Source organism: Solenopsis invicta, chromosome 16 (assembly GCF_016802725.1).
Source record: "Solenopsis invicta isolate M01_SB chromosome 16, UNIL_Sinv_3.0, whole genome shotgun sequence".
In the NCBI taxonomy this organism is placed as follows: domain Eukaryota; kingdom Metazoa; phylum Arthropoda; class Insecta; order Hymenoptera; family Formicidae; genus Solenopsis; species Solenopsis invicta.
In genome coordinates, this window is record NC_052679.1 from 16,536,893 (window position 1) to 16,564,671 (window position 27,779).

General features: G+C 43.9%; 1 protein-coding gene across 1 annotated transcript; it reads left to right on the forward strand.

Annotated features, from left to right (window-relative positions):
* The first annotated feature begins 1,698 nt into the window (after positions 1–1,698).
* On the forward strand, positions 1,699–27,779 carry LOC105203026 (tubby-related protein 4). The gene is made up of 15 exons (XM_011171736.3): positions 1,699–2,692; positions 9,015–9,182; positions 18,571–18,753; positions 19,084–19,191; positions 19,666–19,822; positions 19,910–20,175; positions 20,263–20,351; positions 20,492–20,626; positions 20,715–21,135; positions 21,368–21,545; positions 21,636–23,322; positions 23,406–23,519; positions 23,581–23,806; positions 23,913–24,098; positions 24,183–27,779. The coding sequence occupies exons 1-15, from the start codon at positions 2,597–2,599 to the stop codon at positions 24,297–24,299; spliced, it is 4,131 nt and encodes a 1,376-aa protein (XP_011170038.2). The 5' UTR covers positions 1,699–2,596; the 3' UTR covers positions 24,300–27,779.

The window sequence follows — 27,779 nt, forward strand, 5'->3', positions numbered from 1 at the left end:
TTAAAAACGTGAGCCCTTGTATTCATTCCTCTTGTGCTATTTAATATTTTTCTTAAAGAGTTTAAAATCGTTTTTATGTTTCATACTAAAAAAAATATTTATTATTTGATAATGTATGCAAAACAGAAAAACTATATTTAGTTATATGAGAAACTCTCGAACAGATATATTGATTTTGTAAGACTATATATATTTTATATATTTTCTATAAAAATGATCAATATATTTATATGAGTTTATTAAATATAGATAGATATAGATTTATTCTTCAAACTTTACATAATAGCCAAGGAGAGACTTGGTTTACAATTAGCCTTAAACCACATTCATCCATCCATACCTTAATCGTCCGCAATAATCTGCCCTATACGCTATACGTTATACATTCTCCTGCTTTATTTTACAGATTCCTTATCCTGCTGACTTATCCTAGGTTCTAAAGTCTATTAAATATAAAAATAGCTATTATTAAACGCGAGGATAAATTTCTCTTAGCTGTTTTGTTTTTTGCATTTTTTTATTTAAATACGAAAAAAATATCGACAAATATTATTATGATTAATTTGATGTACCGATGATCATCTTTTTCATTTCTTGATAAGAATTATATAGAAATCTGTAATTTTTCGATAGTAAAACGAAGACTACATAGATAAGCTAAAACCTTCGTGCAGTTATCTTCAGTGAAACATTTGGTCGAAACAGTCGATAATATCAATATTTTTCAGTTATATCCAAGTTTCTCTAGTCCCTTTTCATAATTATTAAAAAATTGCCAACAACCGATCATATTTAATAATATCTCATTGCTAAAATAGAGACAATGACAAAAATAATGCAATTGAGAAGAAGAATCAGTCAATCAAGCGACATCAAGTGACAAGAGCCCAAACTTTCATATTTCTTCGTTAACCGTGTCTGTCGATTATATGAACCTTTATTTTACCTAAAGTAATAGAAAAAACTTATTTCGAACAATTGATTACTTTACGATCTTTACGCAGAAGGTAATAGAAAACTTTTCATCTATGTAATTCACATATATATCTTCGTAAAAAGCAGATTAGATTTTTTCAAAATACAATTTATTTTAATTCACAAAGAAAACATGTTCTTCTAAAAATTTATGTAATCTATTACGTAAATTGTTATATAAATTTTTTTGCGCTTCAGTCTCAGGTGTTTGCGCATCGATGGCGCAAAAAGAAAGGAAAAAATTGACGAGCACACGCTACAAGCAATGAGAGCATCACTTGAGGTATACAAAGCAGCGTAAAATTCACCCTTTACGAAACGAGTGCAGCGCACGTAAAGTTGTTACAGGCAAACTATTTGATTAATTATATCGGTATCGATATTGAAAAGGAAATCATGTATGTTTTATGTAAGAGAAGAACGTATCGATACGTTTAAACGTATCGCTTTCAACATTAATTCTACGTGTGTTAACCGTCTAACGATAGTTTTCGTTGCATCTAAATTTTCAATTAATTATACGTGAAGACGTACGCAGTAAACGGGAAAGGAACTTTGAATTTTGGATAAATAAAATTCCGTGTCGACAAAGCAAATTGTTACGAAAACGATATCGATGTAGCGCAAGCGTTCGCGGAAGGAGGGCGGCTCCGCCGGTTCTGTAGCGCGTCGCGACGCGGCGCGTCGCGGCGCGGAAAAGCTCGAAGCGGCGAATTTAGTGTCGCGACGGGGGAGCACGAGGAGGCGGCCGCGAGCCGCACGGTACGGGACTCCCAATCAATACGGCCGTCGCGCGAACGCGACGGCGACGGAAGCGAGAGAGGTCCGCGCGCGCTCCGGCTCCACTCCGCGCAGCCGAGCTCTCCTCAGTCGGACGCACGCTCGCGTCGGCAGCTCGTGCGTCGGTTCCGCGCGCGCGAGACATACGTCCACCCGCACTACGTAAGCGCGCACCCCCGGCCCGGCGGCGCGGCGCGGCGCGGCGTGGCGCGGCACAGGGATCGCACCCTGGAAAGGTGGAGTAGCGTCTCGGGCGGCAAAATGGCGGCCGCGGTAAGAAACAAATGATTAGGGTTGGCGAACGGCCGTGCTGAGAGACACGCCAAGGCCGACCAAGGTACCTCTCTGTCTCTTTCTCTCTCTCTCTCTCTCTCTTTCTCTCCGGTGGCTCCTCCCGTTCGCGAGCGACCACCGGGGCGTAATATCCGGCGCTGGACGACGTCACGAGGGTGGAAGATCGCGCGCGCGGCGAGCGCGACGCGCGCCACCCCCTGGGCGAGAGAGCCTCGGCGGCGGCAGCGGCGGCGGAGGAGGAGGAGGAGGATCGCCACCCCGACACGACTTTCGAGTCACGAGGGTGGCCACCACATGAGGGTTCGTCGCGGGACGCTGGTCGCGTGCGGGCTCGTTGACGTGTGAGCGTGATTCGATTATCGATCACGGGATCCACCGCCGGTGGTGACGGCGGCGGTACGAAGAAGCGCGCAGGGCGCGAGAATGCTCGCGGGAGAAGCGACGTGGAATCCGACCGCGACGAGGCACGGAGTCGGGACTGCGGGAAACGGTGCCGGTTCGATAGATTGATGGACCTGCCGACGGGAATCCCGATTGCGTCGCAACCATGCATCTGCATTTCGAGAAGAACAACAACGCCAAGTGCGACTGCAATATCTTGTCGCTCAGCTGGATGGGAAAAGTGCCGGACGAGTCGCCGGAGGTAACGATTATTTCGAGTAGACGCGATAATATTGTAGCGATCGACGATAGAGAACACGATTAATTAAGTAATCTAAAGTGCATCAACACACCCATTACTTTTTCTCTTTTTTTATGGTTATCGTTCATCTGCCTGCCGTTTTTACTCCTTGATCGCGTGAGAGGCTGTTCTCGTTAGCACGCTGATCGATATACAAATGGTCCAAAAATTTGTCCGAAGGCCGAATTACCGCGAGCAAGAGGCCGTACGCTATTCGACGATTTCCATGCGCATTAGATTTCATCCGAGATAAAATCAACGCTCCTCTCCGCATTTGATCGAGCGAATGCAGCGGGCTAAAAATACACTTTATCGCGCCATTTGGTATTCCGCAAGTCATGAAATAAAACAGGTCGCTACTCACGTACAATCGTTAATAATACGGATAAATTTATTAGAGCACGAGATGTTCGAGGTGACGATAGGCGCACTGATATACTGCAAATCACCGAACAGGTTTTTACGCGCGCGTTAACGCGCGTCGCATCGATGGACCCTCGATCTAAAAGCGAACGTTCAGCTCCGGGGTGTTCCGGCCTCAGCTCCTCTCCAGCGAATTTTTAGATCGTCGAGATTGTCCATAGTTATTTTTGTATAACTCCTGACTCTGACGCTGACTCCCCCCCGTCGAAGAAAATCTAACTTGAGAAGATACGTCTGTCAATATTCGTCAATTCCAAGAGATCCACCGTCGAAAAAGACGCTTCAATTTTTTATCAATTCGACGGTCAATTTCTATTTTGCACGACACGATACGCCGCGGCAGCAGAGGCGGCTTTTATAGGTTTCGAACTTGAGAAAAGGTGGGAAAACAAGTGGGACGGTGGGTGGGAAATTGAAAACGTTAACGGGGCCAGCCGGCGCTGCGGTAAAACAGCATACAGATGTGAATAAAAACGAAGCTGCCACACTTTGACATGTACACTTCGGCCGCTGTCGCACTTCACGGCGCGGACGACAGCAGATAAAACTTTTGCTCGTGCGAGTCGCGCCGTAACGAGCGTGAAATTAATTTATCCCGCCTCACGTGAGACAACTGAAGCAGCCGAGTCCGGTTTATTCAGGGTTGGCTAAAATCATTTGTAATAAAATCTGACGCCTGCGGATGACGGTTGAAAGACCGTGCGACCGACGACGATATAACACTAATAACGAATACCGATGATCGTGCACGACGCGCATATAAAAATATAGACGTCACTCCGCTTACCAAATAAAATAAGCAAACATAGTATCATAATGTAGACCGTAACATGTAGGATGATCGTTAACTCTCTCTTCGTGCAGCTCGAGACGTTGTAATCCCGCGGTTGTATAATTAATCAGTTTACTATATCTTGATGTGTTTCTTCAGGATTCGCTGTGCACGTGAAAATAGACTCTCCGATTATCAAATAAAATGAACAAACATAACGTGGGATACTCGTTAACTCTCTTCGTGCAGCTCGAAGATGTAGTAATTAATCAGTAAAATAGTGTAAATACACGGAACACATCGCGGAGCTAAATGTTCGCTTTGAGGTCAAAAGTTGTGTCAGTACGGTGTTAACGCGTGTAAACCGTTTATTCAGTGATTTGCAGAGACTCTTCTTAGCCACAGCGTATATCCTTTACAGTATTTCAAAGGGGAAGGACGAGGTAGAAAGGGGGTCTTATTGGCATCATTATCGTAATAGATGCTCGTTAGCATCAGCATTAAACTGATTATCGTTTTAATATTGTGATATCACTATTCTAGTTCAGCTTGAGAATTATGTTTCAAGACCGAAGGTAATGGCGCACAGCTTGAAGAATTAAAAGAGGTATATAAAATTACGTAAGAAATATTGTTATGACGTTCGTTGGTATTCACTAAATTTTAATTATGTTGTATACACGTATTATGATCTTGTCTCAATTATTGTAATTAATCAATTCATTATATCTTTTATATCTTGATTACATTACAATCTTGATTAAATTACATTTCTATCTTGACACATTCTTCAGAATTAATCGTAACGGGTGGACCATAGAATTTCATATCGGAAGCTCAAGGTCGTTAATATATGCGGATCGCATTTACGATCAAGTAAATATATCTGACAGAGATCCCGATGGTTTTCGGGACCGCAAGGAGTCTCCGTAGGTTAATAACGCCGTACAGAACCGCAGGACCGCATCAAAACGGCCACAACGGAGATTGGAATCCGTCAGGGCGAGGCGTGCACGTCGCAAGAGCGTGTGGAGGGTGTCGCGAGAGTGAAGAGTTTCACGGGAGAGTTGCTGCGAATTGTATAAGTTGACTCGATGGCGAAAATGAAGCTTGGTGTCTCGAGTGGATCTTTTCACGCGAGCCAACTAACGAGTGCCCAAGTTTCCTAGTGACGGGTTTTGCTCCGCCCCGTTTACATCACCATCGAGAAGCACGGACTGGTGTAGACGCGAGATACGATGCGTCCTCCACACACGAGGGTGGGTGCGAACGCGAAATTTCTCTCTGTACCGAGGTGCAGTAGCGTCTGTCGATTCGAATAAAGAAAGGCTCTAATTTACTTTGAGTTTCTCAATGATTTTAATTGCCAGTATAAAATAATCCCCAGATAGCACAGAATGTTCTATGAACGTTCTATGAACATCCGAATATCCATAGAGCATTCATAGACATCTATAGAATAGAACGTTGTGTGCTATCTGGGGGATGTTCGTAGTTCGCAGTCATATAATATAAGCGCTCTCTCTCTCTCTCTCTCACTCTCGACCGTTTGTAACGAGCTTCTGTCTCGACGATCAGTTTGTACTTTCCCAATATGTGTGTGCACGCAAACAAACGGGAATTAATCTGACTAGCGAACTCGGACGCCCGAACAGGATGCAATCGATCAGAATTAATTACGACGGTCGTACTTCTCGATGGACGAGCACACCTCATCTCGCGTCGTATAATTCATCGTCGGAGACCAATCTACGATCGGCGATTCAACGGAAGCCGACCCTCGCGATGAAAATGCTTGTAGAAGTGGGGCGGCTCAATTACTGGAAAAATAATCGACTTATAGCGGAGCGAAATTCGATTGAGTCACTCGAGTCAGCTCCCCCCCCCCCCCCCAGGGAATTCGATCAGTGCGCTGCCCATTATTTTCCCGTTGTTAACTACCGATCGTCATCTTCGCGAGAGATCGCGCGATCCACTGTAAAACGCCTCGGTATCCCCCTAGGTTTGTACACAACGGCCGTCTCGTGGAAAATGTCTGAGAGCTATTACATAGTATAAATTTTAGATGGCTCCGTAAAAGGCCGCTGGAGATAAATGATGGTCCATTAGAAAGGACGGGCGCGTTACGGACGGCTATTCTCAACTTGCGCCACGATCAAGTGGGATTTTCTTGCTGCTCCATTGTGCAGTGGGAAAAATTCTGTGGCCGGTTCCTCATCGGTCGGAGAACGACGAGGTCTCGAGCGTCGCGTCGTTTCGGCGCGCTCTGCTGCTACCCGCGCGAGAATTGGGATGCTTTTTAACGCGGGTCCCGTCTCGGTGTCGCATTTGCGCGACATCGAGATAATCCAGCCGCGTCATACGTCTCCATTATATTCTAGTATTGTGAATCGCATTTGAATCGATAACGTCATTATTGAGAGCCGTTACGCTGCTACTACTACGGCCATTGTTCGCCGGTAAATTCTATCGAAGCGTTTCGAGAAAGCGAACGCTACGGCTATTCTCTCCGTCTCTCTATTTCTTTCCATCCATCTCTCTTTCTCTCTTTTAATGCTCCGCGTGCTGTTAGTCGCAGCACAAAAAATCCCGGCGAGCCGCTCGCTCGCTCGCTCGCTCGCTCGCCCGTTCCGCAAGGCGCGTCTTCGCGCAACATCGATTTCCACCGAGCCCTCTCTATTTTCCGCGGATTGCTCTCAACATGTTTGCGAAGATTGGATTACCGCTGATTTCTCTTCCTACGTTCCCGCCGTGCCCTCTTCCACTATTGTCATATCTCTGTGACTCGCAAAAAAAAGGAAAGGGAAAAACCACCCTCGGTGCTCATCGATCACAGCACGTGGAACGTTTCTCACCGGCCGGCGCGCAGCAACGACGGAAATCCGACGCAATTTTGCGGGCTACACTACCATACGCAAGCGGAACGACGTCGACGTCGTGTCCGGACATTAGCGCTGTCAGCGAGGATCCATTCACGAGCGAGGATATGAAGGAGGAATATTATCTCAGAATTTAATCGCGGCGTCTTCGACTTTCATCACAATATCGAATAGCTATTGGAGAAGTTCGCTAATAAACTATCAAATTTTTTTCGCCTTTCCGCTCATTTCGTTCGTTACGAAGCGTTCAGACGGTTTTTGTTACAGCACGGCTCTAATAATCCATCTTCGTACCTCATTTCATCGTTATCTACCTTACAAAAGGCTATCTCGCAAAACATCTTCATTAGATCGTACTTTAATTACATCCAGCCCAGTACGGGCAGCGTACGCGAACTTGTCTATCGCGAAGCACGCGTGTGCGAACCATTACGACTACAGTATAATTCAATTTAAAATTTTAATGAAACTATAATACAGTTTACGCTTACGGGGCTATCCCGTGGCGCAATATTTCAAGAAAAACTTCATCGCGGATAAGAAAGGAAGAATGCTGTTCCACCGTGAATTGAAGGTCTTGATAGAATCGTGTGAAAAGTTTCGAGAGCTACGGAGATATATCTTTTTTAGGGATGTCTTGTTATTTCTCTTCTTGATATTGCGTAAAGAAATGACACGAATTCTCTTTTCTCTTGCATTCTTTTCTAATAGAAAATGGATTGTTAATTATTCCGAATGTCTTTTCAGAATAATATATTGCAGTAAATTAGAGGGATGGGAACCAGTCGGTCGATGGGACAAATGCCAAAGGGGACGCAAATTATCTGGATTGAATATTTCCTGTATTTGTGCGATTGTTTCCTCTGCCAAATCTAGTAGTCTGCTGCAGTCCAGCATATAGAAATGTCATCTTAATTTTTAAATCAAGAAACGGCCAACTACGGTCAGAGCGGATCTCAAGTGTTTAAATAGATAATAATTTCAAAGGGATTTTCTAGTATACATATTTTCTAACTCCCCGAATAGCGCGCCGCATATCCGTCGATCTTGAAATGCTCTTAAATCAGGGAAGTAATATCACAATATTAAGTTGCTAATAAATTTAATAATATTGATGCTAACAAGGATCCAGAAAAATTGTAAAGAATTTGTTGCGAATATTACCTCAGCCAAAGACTGAACTTGGATCTCCCTACATTCCATGCGGGCGTCTTACTCAGTTCGACCACCGAGGTATATGGTAGAACCAGCCAAGACGCCCGCACAGAATGTAGGGAGGGATCCAGGGTCAAACCTTGAGATAATAAAAACGTGTTATATACCCTTACAGCGGGTCTTATAGGTACATTAATTATTGATCTTAAATTTATTATTACGTCGCGCAAATCTTTCGTAACGATTTTTTTTTCGGAGAAAGCTTAACGTGTCAAGCATTAGATGAACTCGATATTAAATATAGCGCGACTATTTCGATATTGCTTCTTCTAAGGGTTCTGGACCGTCTTCAGTAATTACGCCTATATATATATATATATATATATATATATATATATATATATATATATATAATGCGCCTGAGAGAGAAACCCTTTCATTATTGAAACCCCTTGCTACCTATGTTGTCACGTTTAAGTTAGAAACGTTACGTGTCAACGACTAGTAATAGAGTTCGAGTAAGCATTTTCGATGTCAGATGGAACGACATTGCGCTTCCCTGACATCGAAGGATCCAGCAGCCGATCGTATGACAATTAATCTGCCTGATTATTCATAGCGATCAATACTTCTTCTATACTTAGACAAACGTAACGCATTCTAATTAACCTCCGTGATCAAACTGCGTGAGATGAATAATGAATCAGCTTTAGAAAATAGTTTTAGGAAACGTCGTGATAGCGTGATAAGATAATTACCAGATCATTTATTTGCAAATTCAAGCGATAATTTTATTCCGCCCATTAACTTGAGCGCCCGTATTTTTAAAAAGGTCGCGGCGTTCGACACGGAACAGCTCTTTCCGGTCCCATCATTTGCGCCGTACAAATTTCGAAATAACCGTGATATTTATCGTGATTGACGCCGCCTCTTGAGGGAATCGTTAAAAAATCTCGACGCTAAACTCCTAGCGCCATAAATCACGAGCATGACACACGTTTCTATGCGCGCTACACCGCGAAAGAGTAACTAACGTTCTCCTTTTATTTACCAGGACGAAGGATGGCAGCTCGATCGTATAAATTACTACCAGGAAGGATGGTTAGCCACCGGCAACGCCCGCGGCTTGGTTGGAGTGACTTTTACCACGTCGCATTGTCGCACTAGAGCCGCGGAACTTCCACTCAGGGCGAATTACAACCTCCGGGGGCACCGTAGCGAAGCAAGTATCGCCTTTCCTTTAACTTCTTGTCACCCGAATCGCTCGAGTCGTCCGAACGAAACCGACATTTAATTTCTTCCTCCGGGTCTTCCCTACCTCAGTGTCAATAGCGCTTACAGAGCGAGCATTTCCACAGCTTCCCTCACTATGAGGTCACTATGCTATATATTTCCGTTTGCTTGATATGATAATCAGGGGAGACCGGGACACCATAAGCTACGAAAATTTCAAATTTCAAAAGTACTTTTAAATAAAAGATTTTTTGTCTCATTTTTTAAACATTATATAATTAAAAAATTTTTAAGCCGGTTATTTTTTTTTAAATTCATTGAATATATGTTGTAAAAATAGATTGGTCTTTGAGAAAGAAATAACACATTTTTTTAAGAAATAATCCAAGGCACTACGGGCCAGTCACTGCGATACTATAGATCACAAACTCGTACACACAAAAAGTAGATTTATTCAAGAAATACAGTGACAAAAGTTGAAGAGGAATTTTAATTAACTTATACGTCCTTAGTACAGTCGCTTAATACAATAAAATACGATTATTAATAATAATTAGATTAAAAACTGTAACTAGACTAAATAAAATAGAAAATCTATAAACAAAAGTATATTGATCAGTGAATGGTATTGAGGCAAGAAATAGCCAAGAATTCTGGAGGAAAATTTCTGAGGGAAAAATATAATTACTTTCTCGAGACTACATACCTTTGATAGATTTTCTCCTATATGTTCGTTTATATCCTATATGTTATTTGTTTGACTTCAATACGGCTCGGCCCGGATATCCAATCCAAAACAGCTTTTGGCCATAATTAGCGACCGGGGTTCAGATATAGATATCTGTATATATGACCCATGACATTCCAGTTTTGGGTGACCCGTCGTGCCTCGATTACATTTAATATAGAAAACGGTGAAACGTAATAAAAAATAAATGCTAGATGATTATCTATAGTGTAGTAAGATGAAAAATAGCACACAGAAACTTGCATCTCGCTTGTAATATGCGCGTTTTTTTATTAAAAAATAATATTGAAACTTTTTTAAATGATTAAAAAATTACTTTCGCACCACGAAAACCATTAACGGCACGCGCGCCCCTCAAACCACAGAGTTTAAACGTTGCCTAGATATGAAGTATGGGTAACAATCGTATAATGCCACAATTGTAACGGTCTAAACATTTTGGATTACTCTAATCACCCGTGATTCACGATATCCTGATATCTGCTTTACATGAAAAAATTATTATTTGCATCCTTCACATTTTACGGCTCGTCTCTTCAAACAACAATTTATAGATTGATGACATGCTCAACAATGTCAAATATTATCATAATTTCACGGTTTTCGAAATTGGATCTTTCAACGCGAGCGATATCCTATTCTGCCTTGCATCATCACGGAAGGAAGCGCATGAGGGTTATCGGTTGGTAGCAGCCAGTGTGTACGCTTTATCTGCTCGATACACGAGCCGCGGTAACCGGTCGTAGAACGTGTGGGTTAAATCGACAAAGAAATTGGATGATTGCGCGACGCAGATAGGAGCCCCGACGACGTATTGAATTGTTAAAGAATCTCGCAAGCAATTCATATAAATAAACCGATAAATTCTTTCTCTCTACTTTTCTCTTTCAATTGAATGTTGAACATCAATTTGCAATTATTGCATTATTCAATGGACCATCGTCATTTCACAAATAATTTATTAATTATTTGTGCTAACTGATTTATCGCTAATGCGTCGCCGATTCAAATTTCCCCGCAGACCTTCGTCGTTTGACGATAATTATGAAGTTTGTTAATATTTCAGGTGACGCAATTTAATAGTTTCGCAACATATCGCCGTATATATCGCCGCCGTGTGTAACATCGGCTGCATCGGGCTGAAACTTCGTGTAATCTCTGTATCGGTAGTAAACGGGCGCGCGCCGGGCAAACCGGGAGTCCTTTGTGGCCCTTAATCGATATTAAGCCGTGGTGCGCTTTTAACAAACTGCCTGCAGGTGCCCGAAACCTACCTACAGTCGCGCGATTTCACGAACGGCGTTTGTACACGCTCGACGAGCAACTCTCGGCGAGCTACTGCCGCTCCTCCGGCTTCTCCAATATTAATATCACCGGCTTAAAATCTCGGGGGTTGCGCCCCGTGAGTTTACATCCGCCTTCCTCGCGCGCGCGTTATTACGTCGCATTTCGCTCGTCCTCTTCTAAGTTCGCTATTCCAACATTCTCCAGATTTTCTCAGCTTCTGCATACGCTTAACAAGGACTCGGTACGTACAATAGGACGCGAGTAATGGTACCTTGTCCACCGTAAATCCATAAATAATACATGACGACCGAGTGCTTATGTACGAGAATCATTATACGAGGATGGCAGCCGTGTAGCGAGATGAATTGAGATTTTCGAGTCTCCGAGTATTCGCGCACCATTTCCCCTCCGAATGAAACTTGAAAGATCTTTCTCCAACAATTTTCTCTCTGCTGACATACGTATATATGTTCTCTGATATACTATACATGCACACGCCCCTTCCTAGAACGCACCTTTCTTTCCCTTAAAGCTTATGAATACGAGCCATTTGTGTTCGAGGGGTTGTTTCACAGTATAGCGGAGCAAAGAATAAGGAGGGATCGTATAAGCGTCGCGGACGTACTCCACGTGACGAGACAAATGAGACGTTGACATCGCGCTCCCGCGAGGAATTTGTCCCTCGCACGTTGTCCACCCACTGTGATGTCTGCAGACTGGAAATCTAGCGAAAGCATTCCTCTGGACTGAAGCGCATCGAACAGTGCTACCATTCGAGGCAAGCTCGTTGAAAATGTGGAAAATGCGAACCGACGGACAAAGTTTGTTATCATTTTATGGAGACGGTGCACACACACACGGTTTCCATTAATTTTTATATTATTTAATATAAAAGTTGATGGAAACTGCGCATAATTGTTTTGTTTGACATTATTTCCATACACTCTCAAGCATGCGTCGTCAAAAATTGGAGGTACACATTTGAAATAAAAAAATATTGATATATATATAATATGCTTAGGAGTATACTTTTGTGTCCCTCGTACTTTCGTAGGGTTTTTATTTCAACGTATTTTCAAGTTTAGCGATACACGCTCAAGAGTGATATCCACGCGAGCGCGTGTGTATGTGCGGTAGCACATATTTTAAATGGGCTGCAAGACATTTGAAGTTAATGCGCGACGGTAATTTATCCGACGGCGTTAATTAAATTGAAATCAGCAGTCCGACATCGGCGTCTATTCCGAACAGCACGATAGCGGCAACGCATGCACACGTGTACGTGTGTGTGTGTGTGTTATCGGCTCACGTGTTCATCAGTTAACTTTCCTGGACCCCACGGACCTTTTGCCCCGATTAACGGGCCTTGGTCAATAAGTCAACGTAGGACTGGCATGCAGGCACGAGGCGATCGCCATTGAGTGCACACGAGGAAACGGTCTTGACAACGGGAACCAGGTCAGACGGCGATACAAAGTTAGAACGAGACTAGTACATTTCGTTACGTTGCGTCAATTCACGCTGTACACGCGTTTGAATTATGCATTCGCGCTAGATAAGTCGATTGCTATGCTCGCGTAGCAGAAACTCAACTGCGGAAGCGCAACGTGGAAGTTGAGGCTCGTTCGCTGATTGTGATCGGAAGCTCCGATCACAATCGCGATGACAATTTGATGAGATTCTGACAGCGGAACTTCGAACGATGATGACTCAGTTTGGTGAGCGTGCTGCCTGACTGCCCGACGAGCGACTTGTTTAGAAAGAAAACTCATTTTGTGTATCAGTCGCCCATTCACGTACAACATAACTCGGCAAGGGAAAATTTCATCGAAAGCTCGGAATTTTGCGTCCACTTCGGTCCACATTTCAGAGCTTAAGGGTAGCCGCCGTGTTATCGATCTGGCACGCAGTGCTGTTTTAAGACCGCGGTTCTCAACCCTTGTTTCCGCGGCGGCTGCCTCCTCCGCCACCGGCAACGTTTCTTTATACATGCAACGTCGACTTTTTTTCTTCATCTTTCATTTCATGTTAACGCGCGTTACGTGTATATCGCCATTGTTTAAAAATAGGAAACGGCACGCTTCGAATATACTTACACGTCGCTCCGGCCGCTATTTATAAGATAAGTAGCGAGCACTCTAACGGTGATAATATCATCTCTGCGTTATAAATGACGTCCCAAATGGCGAAAGGAAGCAATCAGCTTAACGTAATTCAGGACACAATATTTCTTTAGATTGCGGCGGGCGACTTTCGCGATAAGGGTGTATTTTCTGTTATTTCTGTTCTAGGCCGTACCAACCGCGTTCGGACCTCGAATCGATCGCGCGATTATATCTGTGTTCCTTGTACAGTAACTGTCACTTATACGAGCGGGTACAATTTCCGCGCTTTTCCGACGCGCAATTACGGGATCTGCGAATATCCCAAAAATTTTTTTCCCTTCTTTTTCTCTCTCTAAATCCCTCGGATATCTTCGTGGGCCGTCATTCAATCATCATCCACGGCGACGTCGCTGGAATAACGAACGGGGGACTTTATATGTACATATGAAAGTATAAGGGAAATTTCACATACGACATCCTTGTGAAAAATTCAGGCACGAGCACTTTACGCGCCTCGCCCCGGTGCTGCTGGCTTATAGCACAATTCTAACAAGACTTTTTCAGCGCAAGTTGGGTTTTATTGTTATTATCCAGCTAAGAGATCAGTCTTGCGTAAAGTTTCGTTATTCGCAGAGGAGATGAAACTTCCATGTCAGCGGGGAAAATTTTTTCCTCGCGTTGACATCATCAGCTCCTCTCGGAGTTCCTTTCATATATAAGTAACGTCGGACAGACCTAAGTGAAAATGTAAGAGTAGGGTCAGACTGTAAACTCGCTAATCCTTTGGCAGGGGGGCAGGGATAAAGCATACGGAGTACGCGTGTCTATCGGATAGAGCCGTTAAAACGAGCGTATCGTGCTGGAAGGTAGCTGTGTGGAATATTAAACGATCGAGATATTATATTATACGTTATAAATTATTCATCCTGCGGACTCAATACACTTCGATCGCTTCCTGCCAAACCGGCAGAATTTGGTGGTGGAGAGGCACGTGAGGTTGGATCAATGTAACAAATTAAAACAACGTATCTGCAACTTTAGGAGCTCGAGGGGGATCGAGTCGTTTATTGGCAAATTCCATTACAGAGCATCTATGAAAAATTCATATGTTATTTTGAGAGAAAAAAAGTGTAGTACATTAGAAGGTGATATTAAATATTGATGAGAAAGGAAATGACAAGCCCTGGAGGAGTTTCTCATTCATTTATAATGCTCCACACTTGCGCGCGTTCGTTAAATTTGTTTCACATTATCACTTATTTTTGTTTGGAGGACTGATCAAGGATTTCGAGCACGAGCTCGAAAGGAAATTCTCTTCTCGTTCCTCGCCAACACATTCGGCGGAGGCGCGATGAGATCTATCTTGTATCTATAAGTAAACGCGGAAAGGGAGCATCGAGAAGTGTAAATTTCGGTATGGTTCGTCATAAATCAGGACGTGAGAAATTGAGCCAAAAGTGCACGAGGAATTTCTCGCGGGATACGTGGCGCGTGGTGTTACCTTGACACTGAAAAAGAACGAGTGTGGAAAGGAGCATCATTGATTTACCAAACGAGCTCGCCGTACGAGGCGCACTCCCGGCACTTGCTGCAGCCTTTACCGCAATGCATTAGCAGTCAAAGGATTACGTGACGATTGCCCATGCCCTTTCGAAAGTCGCCTGGCGCAGAAAGCCGCAGAGTATATTTCGCAGAAATTCACAACATCTTCTATTAATATACATTTCTGCAGTATAAATTGAAGGAGGATTATATTGCGCGGATAATACGCGAACTCGCTACAAAGAGGATGATAATTTCCTGTCGCATTAATACGAGGATTTACATTCTCTGTCAGAATAAAGATAAAGAGATAAGAGATTATATAAAGAAAGACGTCGCGAGAAATAAAGCATTTTTTCCCGAATACTTTTAATTACATCCTTTTGTGATCTTGTTCATTTTTGCACCGTTAACTTCGTAGTGTATTATTCGGATTATACCCAATTTGAGATATTTTTAATCATTTCTAGTATCATTGCTTCTACTCAATGGCTTTGCTTTAACTGAAGCAATGGAATAAAACATTTTGATTTCTTAATTAAAAAAAATTAAATTTGATTCAAACTTAATTTATTATTTACTAGGTGCATACGTTAATATAAACGCTGTTTATTTGTAAAGTAAATAACTACTCAACTACAAAAATGCGTTCAGTAAAGTTGTTTTTTTAACTACATGTTCTGTGTAAAAATAATAAATGATACAGATGAAAGATAAAAATAACAAAATGTTATTTAACTCAACGATATTTAGTTCAAATTTGATTCTTTAACGTTTAAGCGTAAAGTTCCATCGAGATAAGAGACAAAACGGGCGAGACGATGTTACAGGTCGTGGAATCGCTCGACGAGAGGAGGAGACGGAAAAGAGACAACGCGACGACTTCTCGCTCGGCCTTACAAGTTCGAAAATACAATTACGTTGGATTATCAGATGCGTCGTTGCGTCCTCGCCCTGCAATAAGCGCTGCACGAGGCGCAGACAAAGGGAACGTGGGATGTTAGCGGGGAGTGCTATTCACGTTCGACGCTTAAGCGAAAAATGTATGATGTGTTGGAAAATATGACTATCCGTCGGCGTGTAACGTAACGAAAGTGCGGGGGTTGTCGCGCCGCGCATCGCATAAAAGCTGATAATTCCGCGCGCTCCATCGCGGAATATGATTATGAGTGAGTGAGTGAGTGAGTGAGTGAGAGAGAGAGAGAGAGAGAGAGAGAGAGAAAGAGAGAGCACGCTCAAAATAGACGCATCGCGCTCTGTGTGCATAGCTGCGTAGGTGTGAATCTGTCCACTCTCATTTCGCCAACTTTCCATTCAGCTCGCACCGAAATTTGCAATAAAATCGGAAGTGCAATAAACGTTCTTGTGCATCTCCGGGTAAAAGAGAATACAAGTGCGAGCTCCGATTCTAATGGTTCCTCCAGATGCACCCCACGATCTTAGCATCGGGCGCGATTCACGAGAAAATCCGAAGCGCTCTTACGGGATTCTTATCGATCAGCATGCTCGCGCTATCTCCGCTATTTTCCGACTTTCTCGCACGATCATGTCCCTGCAATTTACAACGTACCCCCGGACAGATTTTATTGCATCTATAGGGCGTCGCGCGGAAAATTCCGTTTATTCCTATCAAGCGAGACCAGCTTATCGTAACGCAATTTCGCCCACCGGCGGAATTCTACGTGATGGAGTCTCGCTTAAAATCGCGAAAGAGGAAACCTTCTTGAGTCGTTTGCCATTAAAATTCCTAACGACAGAATGTGCACTCGTTTCGCACTGATATGAATAAAATCCCCTCTCGGCGTTTTTTTTTTTTTTTTTAAATAATAATAGACATAAGCTGTCGCGACGTTACATAAGTTCATACGCTTTGTTAACTTCTGAGAAAAATGGCTTCGGACGTTATTACGGTCGATGCGACTCGTGGTCTCATATATTTCGAAAAGTACAATTCCAAGAGGAGAAAAGTTTGCGACAATCTGTAGGTTAATCAATCATAGAGCGATTCGATTGTACAACGACACGTGGTGGAAAATTACATTCTGTAAGTTGTTCTATAAAAAAAAAAAATACACATCTATATCTTTTCGAATCTTTCTCTCGCTCACGTACGTGCGTACGTGCGTGCATGTATGAGCGTGTGTGAATGTGGGGTTGATGCACACGTGTACATCTTGTCGCCACGCACGTCACGTACGGTATCCTCCTTCTCATTTTTCGCAGCTCACCCTCGGTGACTTCGTCCGCGCTTTCCACCCCTCAAACAATACCGGACGGTCGATCAAAGCTTTACGAACAGGGAAATTAATCTGTCGTGTATTTCAGAAAATCCGGAGGAAAAATAATGATAGCTGAAGAGCATTTAAGATGAAGAAAAAGTATATTGTAATTTATTTCACAATTTTTTTTTTTAGAAAAAATTTATTTAGAAGCAAACGACAAAATTATCAATTAAATAGACAATGGCAAAATGAGTATGGTACCCCATAAACCATGTATCTGACGTTATATTCATAATAACGTTGTTACGTAAATTCCAAAATGTTGTAAATTTGCAGTTGTCTGTTTATTACACGATTACGATTATTCGTCGAGCGTGAGAAATATTCGCAAAGATATAAATAGTTGTTAACGGATAGAAACTAGTCGTTATCTAACGTTTTCAATCCATAAATTAATTTTCCGATAAACTTCTATTTGCCGTATCAGCATGATAAAAATATAGACGCCGTCGCTCGTAAACGCAGTGGAAAGTAATCGATCGGGGATGGAGCAATGACACCGTGAGGATGTCTCGCATGTATCCGCGATTTCACCCCATGCAAAATTCCGGCCAACACTAGCGGCGTGAGATAAACCTTAACAGCGAGGGTTGTGATTACCGCCCTTGACGGAGTGGGCTTAATCTCTTCAAACACTCACGATTACCTTTCTTGCAGGACTGGTTTAATCTCATCTAATCCTCGGGGATGCGCGTCGAAGAAGTCACGCACTGCGGAACGACATTTCGTATTAGAATACACTGAGGAAAAAAAAAGTCGAAATATTCAGAAGCAAACGTTACTTAATTGTGACGTTTTTCTTCAATATTGGTTATAAGAAAAATTTTATGTGTGATGACGGAATATACATTTTCGTGAAATATGTCTTATTTTTCTTATTAATTAATTTATTTGCCGGGAAGAAAAGCTTTTATTTCGCCGTACTTAAATAAAGATTTATTTCAGTGACATGAATATTGTGTCCCACAAAAAATTTTCAAATATCTTCTCCTAAGTGTACATTTTCTAGTCGGAATTCTCTAACGAGTGGCTCAAATTGCAAAATTCTATTCAAAAACATTATTCATAACTTTTTATTATGGTAATTATCTTACAAGCACGAAAGACGGGTATTTTGATTAAAGATGAAAAATATTCGTCGAGAAAACTGGCGCCAATTATTACTTGGGTAGGTTTACTCTTTATTAAAGCCCATGAAATTAATTACGGACTCGAGATGAAATACCGGAGATCAATTTAGGGCGATATATTAAAGCCGCCAGCGCACTGTTTTTACGGAATAAATTGATGAAAAATTCAAGATTTCTTACAAACAAATGTGTTGACAGTAATCTGCTGAAATTTTATCACATGTTGTTTCTATAATTAACAATTTTTCAAAGCAACTCATAAGGTGCATTTATCTGATTGCAGGTAATACTTGTTAAATGGAATGAGCCGTATCAAAAATTAGCCTCGTGCGACAGTTCGGGTGTAATCTTCGTCTGGATCAAATATGACGGACGATGGAGTATAGAATTAATCAACGACAGAAACACACCTGTTACGCACTTCTCCTGGTCCCACGACGGCCGCATGGCGCTTATATGTTACAGGGTGAGCTGTAGTATTATTTCAGCTTGTTACTGTGATTTCCCCTCAGACGCGAGCTCCAATCACTACTCCAATATCGCGATGCATTGAAAAAAAAAAAAAATTTGTTTCCATCTTTTTTAATTGAAACAACAATATAAAAAACGTGATTCCGAAACGTTTGTTTATTTTATCGATGTATCGCCATTTACAGTATAAAAGAATATCCTGTTCAATGCGTTGAGATGTGCTTTAGACCTTAAAGCTTTATGTATTTATTTACGATCCTCGTCATAAATGTGGTACGTTTTCTGCGGAGGATCGTTTTGCGGAGAATACGATGTTTTATTGCAGGATGGCTTCGTATTGGTCGGCAGCGTCGCCGGTCAAAGATACTGGTCGTCAATGCTCAACGACAAAGCTACGATAACTTGCGGCATTTGGACCCCCGATGATCAGCAGGTTTGAAAGAAAAGCTTTTTGATCAAATATTTTTCATGGTTTTCCATTCGTCCAATATAATCGTTATGCGGGAAAGATAAACAAATGTCCACGAGATTCGCCAAATGTTTTAACTGAATAATTGAAAGTATCGGGGAAAAAAATGTGAGGAATAAATTTCAAGTTTGTTCGATACAAAATCTGACCGTTCGATACAAAATCTTACTGAGCATTGCAATTCGGAAACTGACTATAACGTGACAAATAATAAACGAGATTTGAGTTGTACATCGCGTGTGAAACACGATACGCCAATGTACCTGCCTAACAGAAGGATTCTTGGCATTGTGGCGCAATGTTACGCTCAATCATCTTGTTGACGGCAACTTAATACGAGTTAAAAGCTTTCCTTTTGTCGCCGATGAAAACGTCTTCGGCCGATAGGAAAGAAATAAAATTGCATTATTCATTTCCGACGTTGTTCTACGGCGTAAGGTCTATTTCGGGACAACCGCGGGTCAGTTGATCGTGATGGACGTTCACGGGGCCATGGTGTCGGAGGTGCAATTAGCGGCCGGTGTTACGTCGATGGCCTGGAGCGCCGAGAAATTCACGATGGAGGAGGATGAAACGTGTGACCGATCTCAGAAAGGTATTAATCGCAGCTTTTGATGTCGCTGGGTTGATGAGGCTCACCGTGTTGCACGTTAATGCATTTATGATGTATGTGCAAGCGCAGATGACCGGAATTACGTGCTGGCCGTATGCCTCGCCGACGGTAACATCGTCATGCTACGATCGTTCGATGACGTGTCGCCGATTACGATACGCAGCAACCTGAAGCCGCCCTTGCACGCCGAATGGAGCAACTCCAGGAAACTGTTGGCCATTGCCGGCACAAAGGAATCGTCCGATCAGAGCGGTTCACAGGAGTACACGAATCTCCTCAAGTTTTATTCGGTCAACGGTACTCTTGTATACACGACGGAGATTCCATACACGCAAGTATGTTTTACATCGAACGAACGCTCGTCTCTTTTATCTCTGATTCAAAATGATTTATTTTACGATTTTCCTCATGGCCCGTATTAGTGCCCCGTATCGGCATTGACATGGGGACACAATGACAGGCGGCTCTTTGTGGCGACCGGAGCGCGAGTCCACGCCGCATGGGTCTCAAGGTGATTTTTCATTTTGACGTAATCGCGTTTTTACTCGCAAATAACGCGACAGACAATCCACGTTTGTAATTCTTGTCGCGGAAGTTGTGCACTTAGTCGGCCACTAGAATGCAACAAAATACTTGAATTGTTCTTTACAGAAGAGTCGGTTCGCTTCAACTGTTATCGAGACTGGCGGTGAGAGCGGCACTCACGAGGGAATCGAGCGTTCAACATCTTCCATTACCGCCGCGGTTGAGAGCCTCGGTGGCCGCTCTTTTCGCTAATACGATACGGTAAAAAAAAAAAGTTTTACCAACTTTCCAACTTAAAGTGACGGGACGCCATTTAGATCCGAACTACGCTACCGCGTGCATTTTTCAGATGCTCGGTGCCGGAACCGAGAGAGCTGCGACGCTTCGTGTCAAGGCCGCCGCCGGGAGGCAGCCGGTTGCACTGCACCATGCTCAGGCACGCCGTGGAGCCTGTGCCGTGTTACACGTTGTATCTGGAGTATTTGGGTGGTCTCGTGCCGCTCCTGAAGGGCAGACGGACCAGCAAGATCCGACCGGAGTTCGTGATATTCGACCCGCAGAGTCAGGAGACTCTGCAGATATTCGATGACATGTCGCAATGTCCGTCATACAGCGACGGCTCGGACACCGAGAAGGACACCGCGGATTTGTGCGGATCGCCCCGCTACAGAAAAAAGAACAGAAAAAGAAGGGAGGAAAGAACGGGCGACGAAGCGACTGATCGGGAGGAAAAGCCAAACGATCTCTCATATGTAGATACATTGCCAGAGGTAATACGATTTCTCTTTCTCTCGTATTTATAGAGAGACTCGTATATAAAATATTTTATTCTCGTATATGTGCAATCGCAGCATCGTATCTTTCAACGTAATGAATCGCATGCCGCGCGCAGACTTTGACGAGTCCTCTGTATCAAAGGGAAGCGTACGCTGCTCGCGTGACGAACGGCCGCAGCTGTGTGCGTTGTCGTGGATATTTCTAACGGAGCGTATCTGTTCGTAGCACGCGAGGCTGGTCGAGGTAACATCAAACATCTGGGGCACGAAATTCAAGTTTCACGGCTTGGCAGATTCGGTTCCCGCTAACCTAGGTCAGGTAACTTATCGAACGTCGTTGCTACACTTACAACCCAGGCAAATGACGCTCGTGATGACGGAGCTCCGGGACGATTTGCCCTCCGGTAATTTGCGATATTAATTCAGTTGCGTGACTCTAATTTTTCTTCCATTTATAGAAACTTGATAATGCATGATTTTATTTTTGTACATAGGCCCAGATCCGACATTCAATCCCAATCTGTTCTCCGAGGACGAAGAGGAGACGTACCAGGAAGCAAGCTCGCGAGCCACGCCGGAGACCCAACCGCCGCCCATTGCGCCAATGACACCTCGTAACGCTCGACTGAACCACCCGAATCGACCCAAGTCTCAAATCTCGAATCAGTTCTTGACGTCGGAGACCTTGCCGACGTCGCTAGGAAAAATCGAGAGCTACGAAAGCGAGTACGTTCCTTACGTGGAGGACATGGGTAATCTGTACGAGAACATCAGAAACGCCCCTACGAACACCTACCGGACGCCGCCGAGACACAATCCGCCGAGATGCTGCGACGTGCCGGCCTTGCAGTCGCCGAAAAACGCGGTGGCGCCCACGCAAACGTTAATAGCGACTTCGAACGCGGGTGCCGATTACGCTAGCAGCATTCAGAGGATGAAGAACGCCCTCGCGGATCAGCAGACGACAAAGAAGGAACTGGAGAACAACAAGCTCAATCAAATCTCGCAGGACGACAAACCGTGCCTGACGTCGGCCTGCGCGGCAAACATTATTTCCATGTCTATGCAAAACGGCCAGGCCTTGAACGCGGAAGCGTCGAGCAGTCGATATATCTCCCAAGGCCCGGTTGTAAACGGTCTGGAAAGTATCGATTGCGCCTCGACGCAAACCGTTTATCTAAATGGTCTAAATAACATGGGGTGCGCGAGCAACGTTTTAACCGCGTCGCACTCCGTCAGCGGTGTCCAAACCACGATGTCGCCGAGCGCTCACAATTTTGTACATAGTAAGAATAATCAAAATACCGGAGCAAGTACGGCGGGCGCCAATACGACACCCTCGAATAGCACTCAACTCGGGCAAGCTTCGAGTCTAGCTCTTAACAAGAACGGCATACATGGAGTTGTTTCACCGGCGTGTTCCTATCAGTTCCCGGAGAATATCGATCAGTGCTTTGGCTCGTCGTGTTCGCAGTGTTTCTCAAAGCACAAAGATCCCAAGTGCCACGTGTGCTACGGAAAGACGAATCCCGGTTACGTGAACGCCGGGGCTCTCGCTAACGTTAAGCTCGACGACGATTTGATGCGATTCAGCGACGATGAGCTACGCGAAGATATAGAGGCGTCGGGGCAGGCGCGAGGCGTTCACAGAACTTCGACGGTCATCAGCATCGGTCCGATGTGCTCGAACGACTCGATAGTTCGAAGTTGCAGCGTCGGATACCTGGATCTAGTGGACGCCCAGTTGGTCCCGTGCGACGTAGCTTTGAGAATGTTGCGCAGAGACGCGCCGAACAAGAGGCTGGTATTGGTGTCGCGGAAAACGAAACGGCGGAAAAAGGCGAAGCCTCAGCATGACGTGACTCAGCCGAACTCAAAACCGCCCAGACTCCGCAACTGCGGCAAGTCCAAGAGTCTCGATTCCAGCGATATATTTCCGAGTAACGAACAGATATCCTCTCCGCCACAATTGCCGGAACACGTGGAGGAGGCAGCGGGAGTAATCAATTCCGAAGTTACCGATGACGGTGTGGCGAAGTGCAACGAATCGACAGAAGCACCGAAAGATGAGACGCTCGAGATTGCCGATAAACGTGAGGAAAGTAATGAAAGTAGCGTTGTTCGTAATGAAGTTTCAAGAGAAAAGCCGGTCCGATTGGAAGCCACTGCGTCTCCCGTCAAGTAAGTAGTTAATAAACAGGTTGTTAACGTTAGAGAAAACTGCTTTCTGAGCAGTTGCAAGTAAGAAACTAATTATGTTTCAGAGGATCGAGCCCAAGTGGATCCTTTGCTTCTTCGTTGGACGGTCTCGCCGCGAGACTTCGCGATTTCGACGATAATCATTCTTTGCCACCTCCTTCTCCACGACCATCATCAAGGTAGTGTATTACATTTATTATTGACTGTGCGTGCAGAGATAGTATTCATTTATCTCCGCAGATTGCCGAGGAGTTCACCTAGTAGTCCAGCACCATCTAAGAAAGGTAAAAGACCGGCGTCGGCCTCACCAATCCGAAGAAGACTCTTATCGAGTCCATTGCTGAACAGAAGAATGAGAAAGAGTCGCGGCGAGAGCTCGGACGAGGAAGGGCTCATCCAAGACGATTCATCGACGGCGAGTTATCGAGACCTAGAAACGTTCCAAAAAGCCCAGTTACGTCAGAAGGTCTGTATCGCGAATATTTCCAACTTCTGAGAAAGAATATATTCGATAGGCACACGTATTACGCTTAAAAAAGCAGAAACGATATCGATAGATATGTTGTTTACAGCTCAAGCAGAGAGGAATAGGAATTTCGAGCTCCAAGCCGGAAGCGATAAGGCGTGATGCACAATTGGTGATGCACAACAAAGCACCCATGTGGAACGAATCCAGCCAAGTGTATCAGCTTGATTTCGGCGGCAGGGTGACTCAAGAAAGCGCCAAGAATTTTCAAATTGAATTCAGGGGCAGACAGGTAAGATCAAACGCGTTTTTTAAATAAGTCCCCCCCCCTTCCCGCAAGTTAAATCGTACGTGTAAAATATCGTCAATATTTCAGGTGATGCAATTCGGAAGAATAGACGGCAACGCGTACACGTTGGATTTCCAATATCCGTTCAGCGCATTGCAGGCGTTCGCAGTTGCCCTGGCGAATGTCACGCAACGACTCAAGTAACTGTCACTCTGCAAGGCGTCTAAATTATATGGTGAAGAATGATAAGAAGCTGGGAGATGCCTGCATTTGTAGGCGTGCGTTTAACAGTCGAAGAATCGGAAAGAGAGCTCGACCCTCGATAAACAGAAATGAAAGTTGTCAAGATTTTTGATCGTCAGGATCGTCACGCGACGCTTCGTTCGCCAGTCGCGAAATGTCCGGTGGGAATGTATCGGTGGACACTTATTTGACGATAACGGCTCACCGATTCGTGTAACTTTTAACAGCGTGTCGATCCTACTGCGCTGGAAGGGATCGCGTAGCCGGAAATCGGTGACGTTTGCCGGGCAAGTCGATGTGCAATGAGCTAATATACGCTAATTCGTGATGAGTGCAGTTGCGAGCGATTTGAATTTGAGTGGAACACAAAGATTTTGCGGCAGCTATGTAACGTTTCGTTGAACGCTTCTTCGTCGTACCGTCCAAAACATTTCGTTTCTCCCAACTTCGAGCGCTCATTTTGTATAGTTTATGCGACACGTTGGAGTCTAGTGGCGCTGTTAAAGGTTCACCTCGTTCATTTTTGCGGTCCGCCGGGTGTGTATTCGAATTTTATATACATATACTATATATTGACAGACTCGCACGACAGCGGGCGACAGTTTCATGTTGTTCAATTAAATGTTTCTTAACGCGTATAGTAAAAAATAACGATAATAATGGTACGATAACGCTAACGATAATAATATTAATAATGATAACGATAATAAGAGTACACGATAGTAACGTAACACTTGACGTCCGGCCTGTAATGTGGTCTTCGCCATTAATGATAACAGGACAGACTAATCCTAAGGAGAGGGATCGAAAGGTCAGAGCGAAAGTATGCACGTGTACATGTGAATGTATGCAGCGAGATAAACGTCGTCTGTAATACCTAATTCTAGTCGCATGATCACCGTGGTGCTCACTTCGTCGGTTCCGTATTGCGAACGCGATCGATATCAGGCCTATTAGATACAAAGTGCTGCTAAATAAGCGAAAAATACGCCGTGTCGAGCTTTGCGACGAGAAGGGCGCCAGAAATAAAAAGGGCGTAATATCCCACAGACGATGTGTAGCGCGGATCGTATCACTCTCTTTTCCGTAGTTACAGAGATCATAGAGAGAGAAAGAGAGAGAGAGAGAATAACGCGAAATCATTGTACGAATTTGAGAGTTGCGACGGAGACTCAAGGCTCTCTACTTACAATCTGTTTTTCGGTGTAAATCCGTATAAAGCAGATCGAGACTCTCTTTAGATGCCTTCATACTAGAGCTAATGATACCCGCGAATACTTGAATAGCCAAATACCTAAATACTCAAAGTACTCGAGTATTCGATTATCCGCTTACTGTTCGAAATGTGCAGATAATTCTCGAATATTCAGATACCCATAGTTTGAATATTCGAATATTATCCACACGTTTCCGTATATTCGGGTATCCCGGTATCTCATTACCGAATTCTCAGCCCTACTTTACACCGAGTCACGCGTCTCGCATTCACGCAGCATTCGTCGCGATCGTGACGTCCCACCCTCACGAGCGATATTAACGACAGCCTTTTGTAGACACCATTCTCGCCAGGTATTCGCAATTAATCGTCGAAGTACAGAACGGTAGGTCGTACGATTAATCCGTTTTTTCTAGTCGCCCTTACTATTATTATATTCTTAACTCCCTCCCATTCGTAAGCCGCAGCAAATAATCGTAACGTCGAGGGCTACTTTAAATGTAAATGCCGCGAATCGCGAACTCGTGCTGAGACGCGGGTGACTTGAATTCTATCGAGTTCGTTGAGATATAAGACTATTAGAATGATAAGACTTTCGGAAATCGTGTGATTTCCGATATTAAATGGAGCGCCAGATCGACCGGCACGGGTTCGCGAGTACGTATTCGTATAGAACGACAGAACAAAGGATTTTGTACTCTACAACCGCAGATTTCTCTTTCATTCGCGAGCGCGACGTATATTCGTCGGCAAAAGCTTCATCCACAAATTGGAGTTTTGTATACGAATGACGCAACAAGCATAGAGATTTTTTTTTCGAAGAAAAAATGAAGGAGTTATCGATTCTGCTTATCCTTGATCGGGAAGGACGAGAAGCGATCTTGCAACTGTGCGGGAAACGTAAGTTAAAACGCGCGCGCGACTGGGAAATAATTCCGAATCATTTTCGCGCCACACCACATTTTTCGATTAGCGCCTCACTCCGATGTCGAATATATAATATCTCGTTTGCGTTGCGCGAGAATAATGTTGCATCCTTAGCCGAGCAAAGCGGACTTTAGTCACGCGAGTATACGGAAAACATAACGTCACGTCGAGGCCTCTCCTTCAACATGCACGAGTAGCAGTTTTATGCGAATTAAAGCAAAAAAAAAAAAAAAGAAATTCGTATAAAAACACTCGTGTCGCGTAAATTCGAAGCTCATCGCGTAATAGTGGATTCAGACTGAGCTGACAAGGACACGGACAATCGCAAAGAAACATTCGCGATGAGCGCAAGAAGAACTTTACCTATGATGTGCCGATAAGAGACAGAACATAGTCGTTGATATAAATTTAGGCTTCTTTGCGATATCATCCAAGTACGTACATTCCTTCGCGTTCGTTCCTTCTTTAGCCTGGATTCGTCTTACGATAAGGAGAACGTTTTTCTAGTCAAATAATCGACCGCGCTGTGATTGTCCGCACGCATAAAGCGAGACGAGATAAACGCGTGATTCCTTTTGTAAATCCTCAAGGGACTTTAACACAAGCGTAGCATCATGCGACGCTTTCAACGCCGGCGAAATAGAGTGCCTACATTTGCATTTGACGCAAAACAGCCTATTTGACATTCACTGATTAACACACGAGTTCCAGCGACGCGAACGATGATGTAACGGCCCGTATCTCCCGCCTAGATGTCGGAAGACTTTGTCGCCATTTCCGCGCGTACCCCGCGTTTAAGCCGCGCCACGTTACCCCGAGTTATAATAAAAAGAGAAGAGAAAGAGGTTCGGGATTTGCGCGAAATAAACCCAATATTCCGTTTGTCTCACCCATACTCCGCGGGGCAGACGCTTCTTAACACGTGACTGAGCTCCAAACTGTTCGGCCTAGCTCCTCCTAGTTAATCCGGATATGTTGAACCCTCTCCTCCTTTCACGCTGGATGCTTCATTTCTCTCCTTTATCGATGTAGCATTAAAAATTTGTGCTTAGAGAAAGAAAGAGGAAGAAACGCTGTCATGTAAATTTCTCACGACTGAGTATATCTTAAGGAGACGATTCCACACACTGTGTCCGATTGGGACGGGTTCTCTCGTACGAACGCGATACATATTGTTAATTCAGTTCTTGCCTTAGTGCTAACGATAATTCTGTATATGTGCAATGTAATTTTGTTACCGAGTACATTATACGATTATCGACTATTTGTAAATAAAGAAAAAAATTACCATGCGTAAA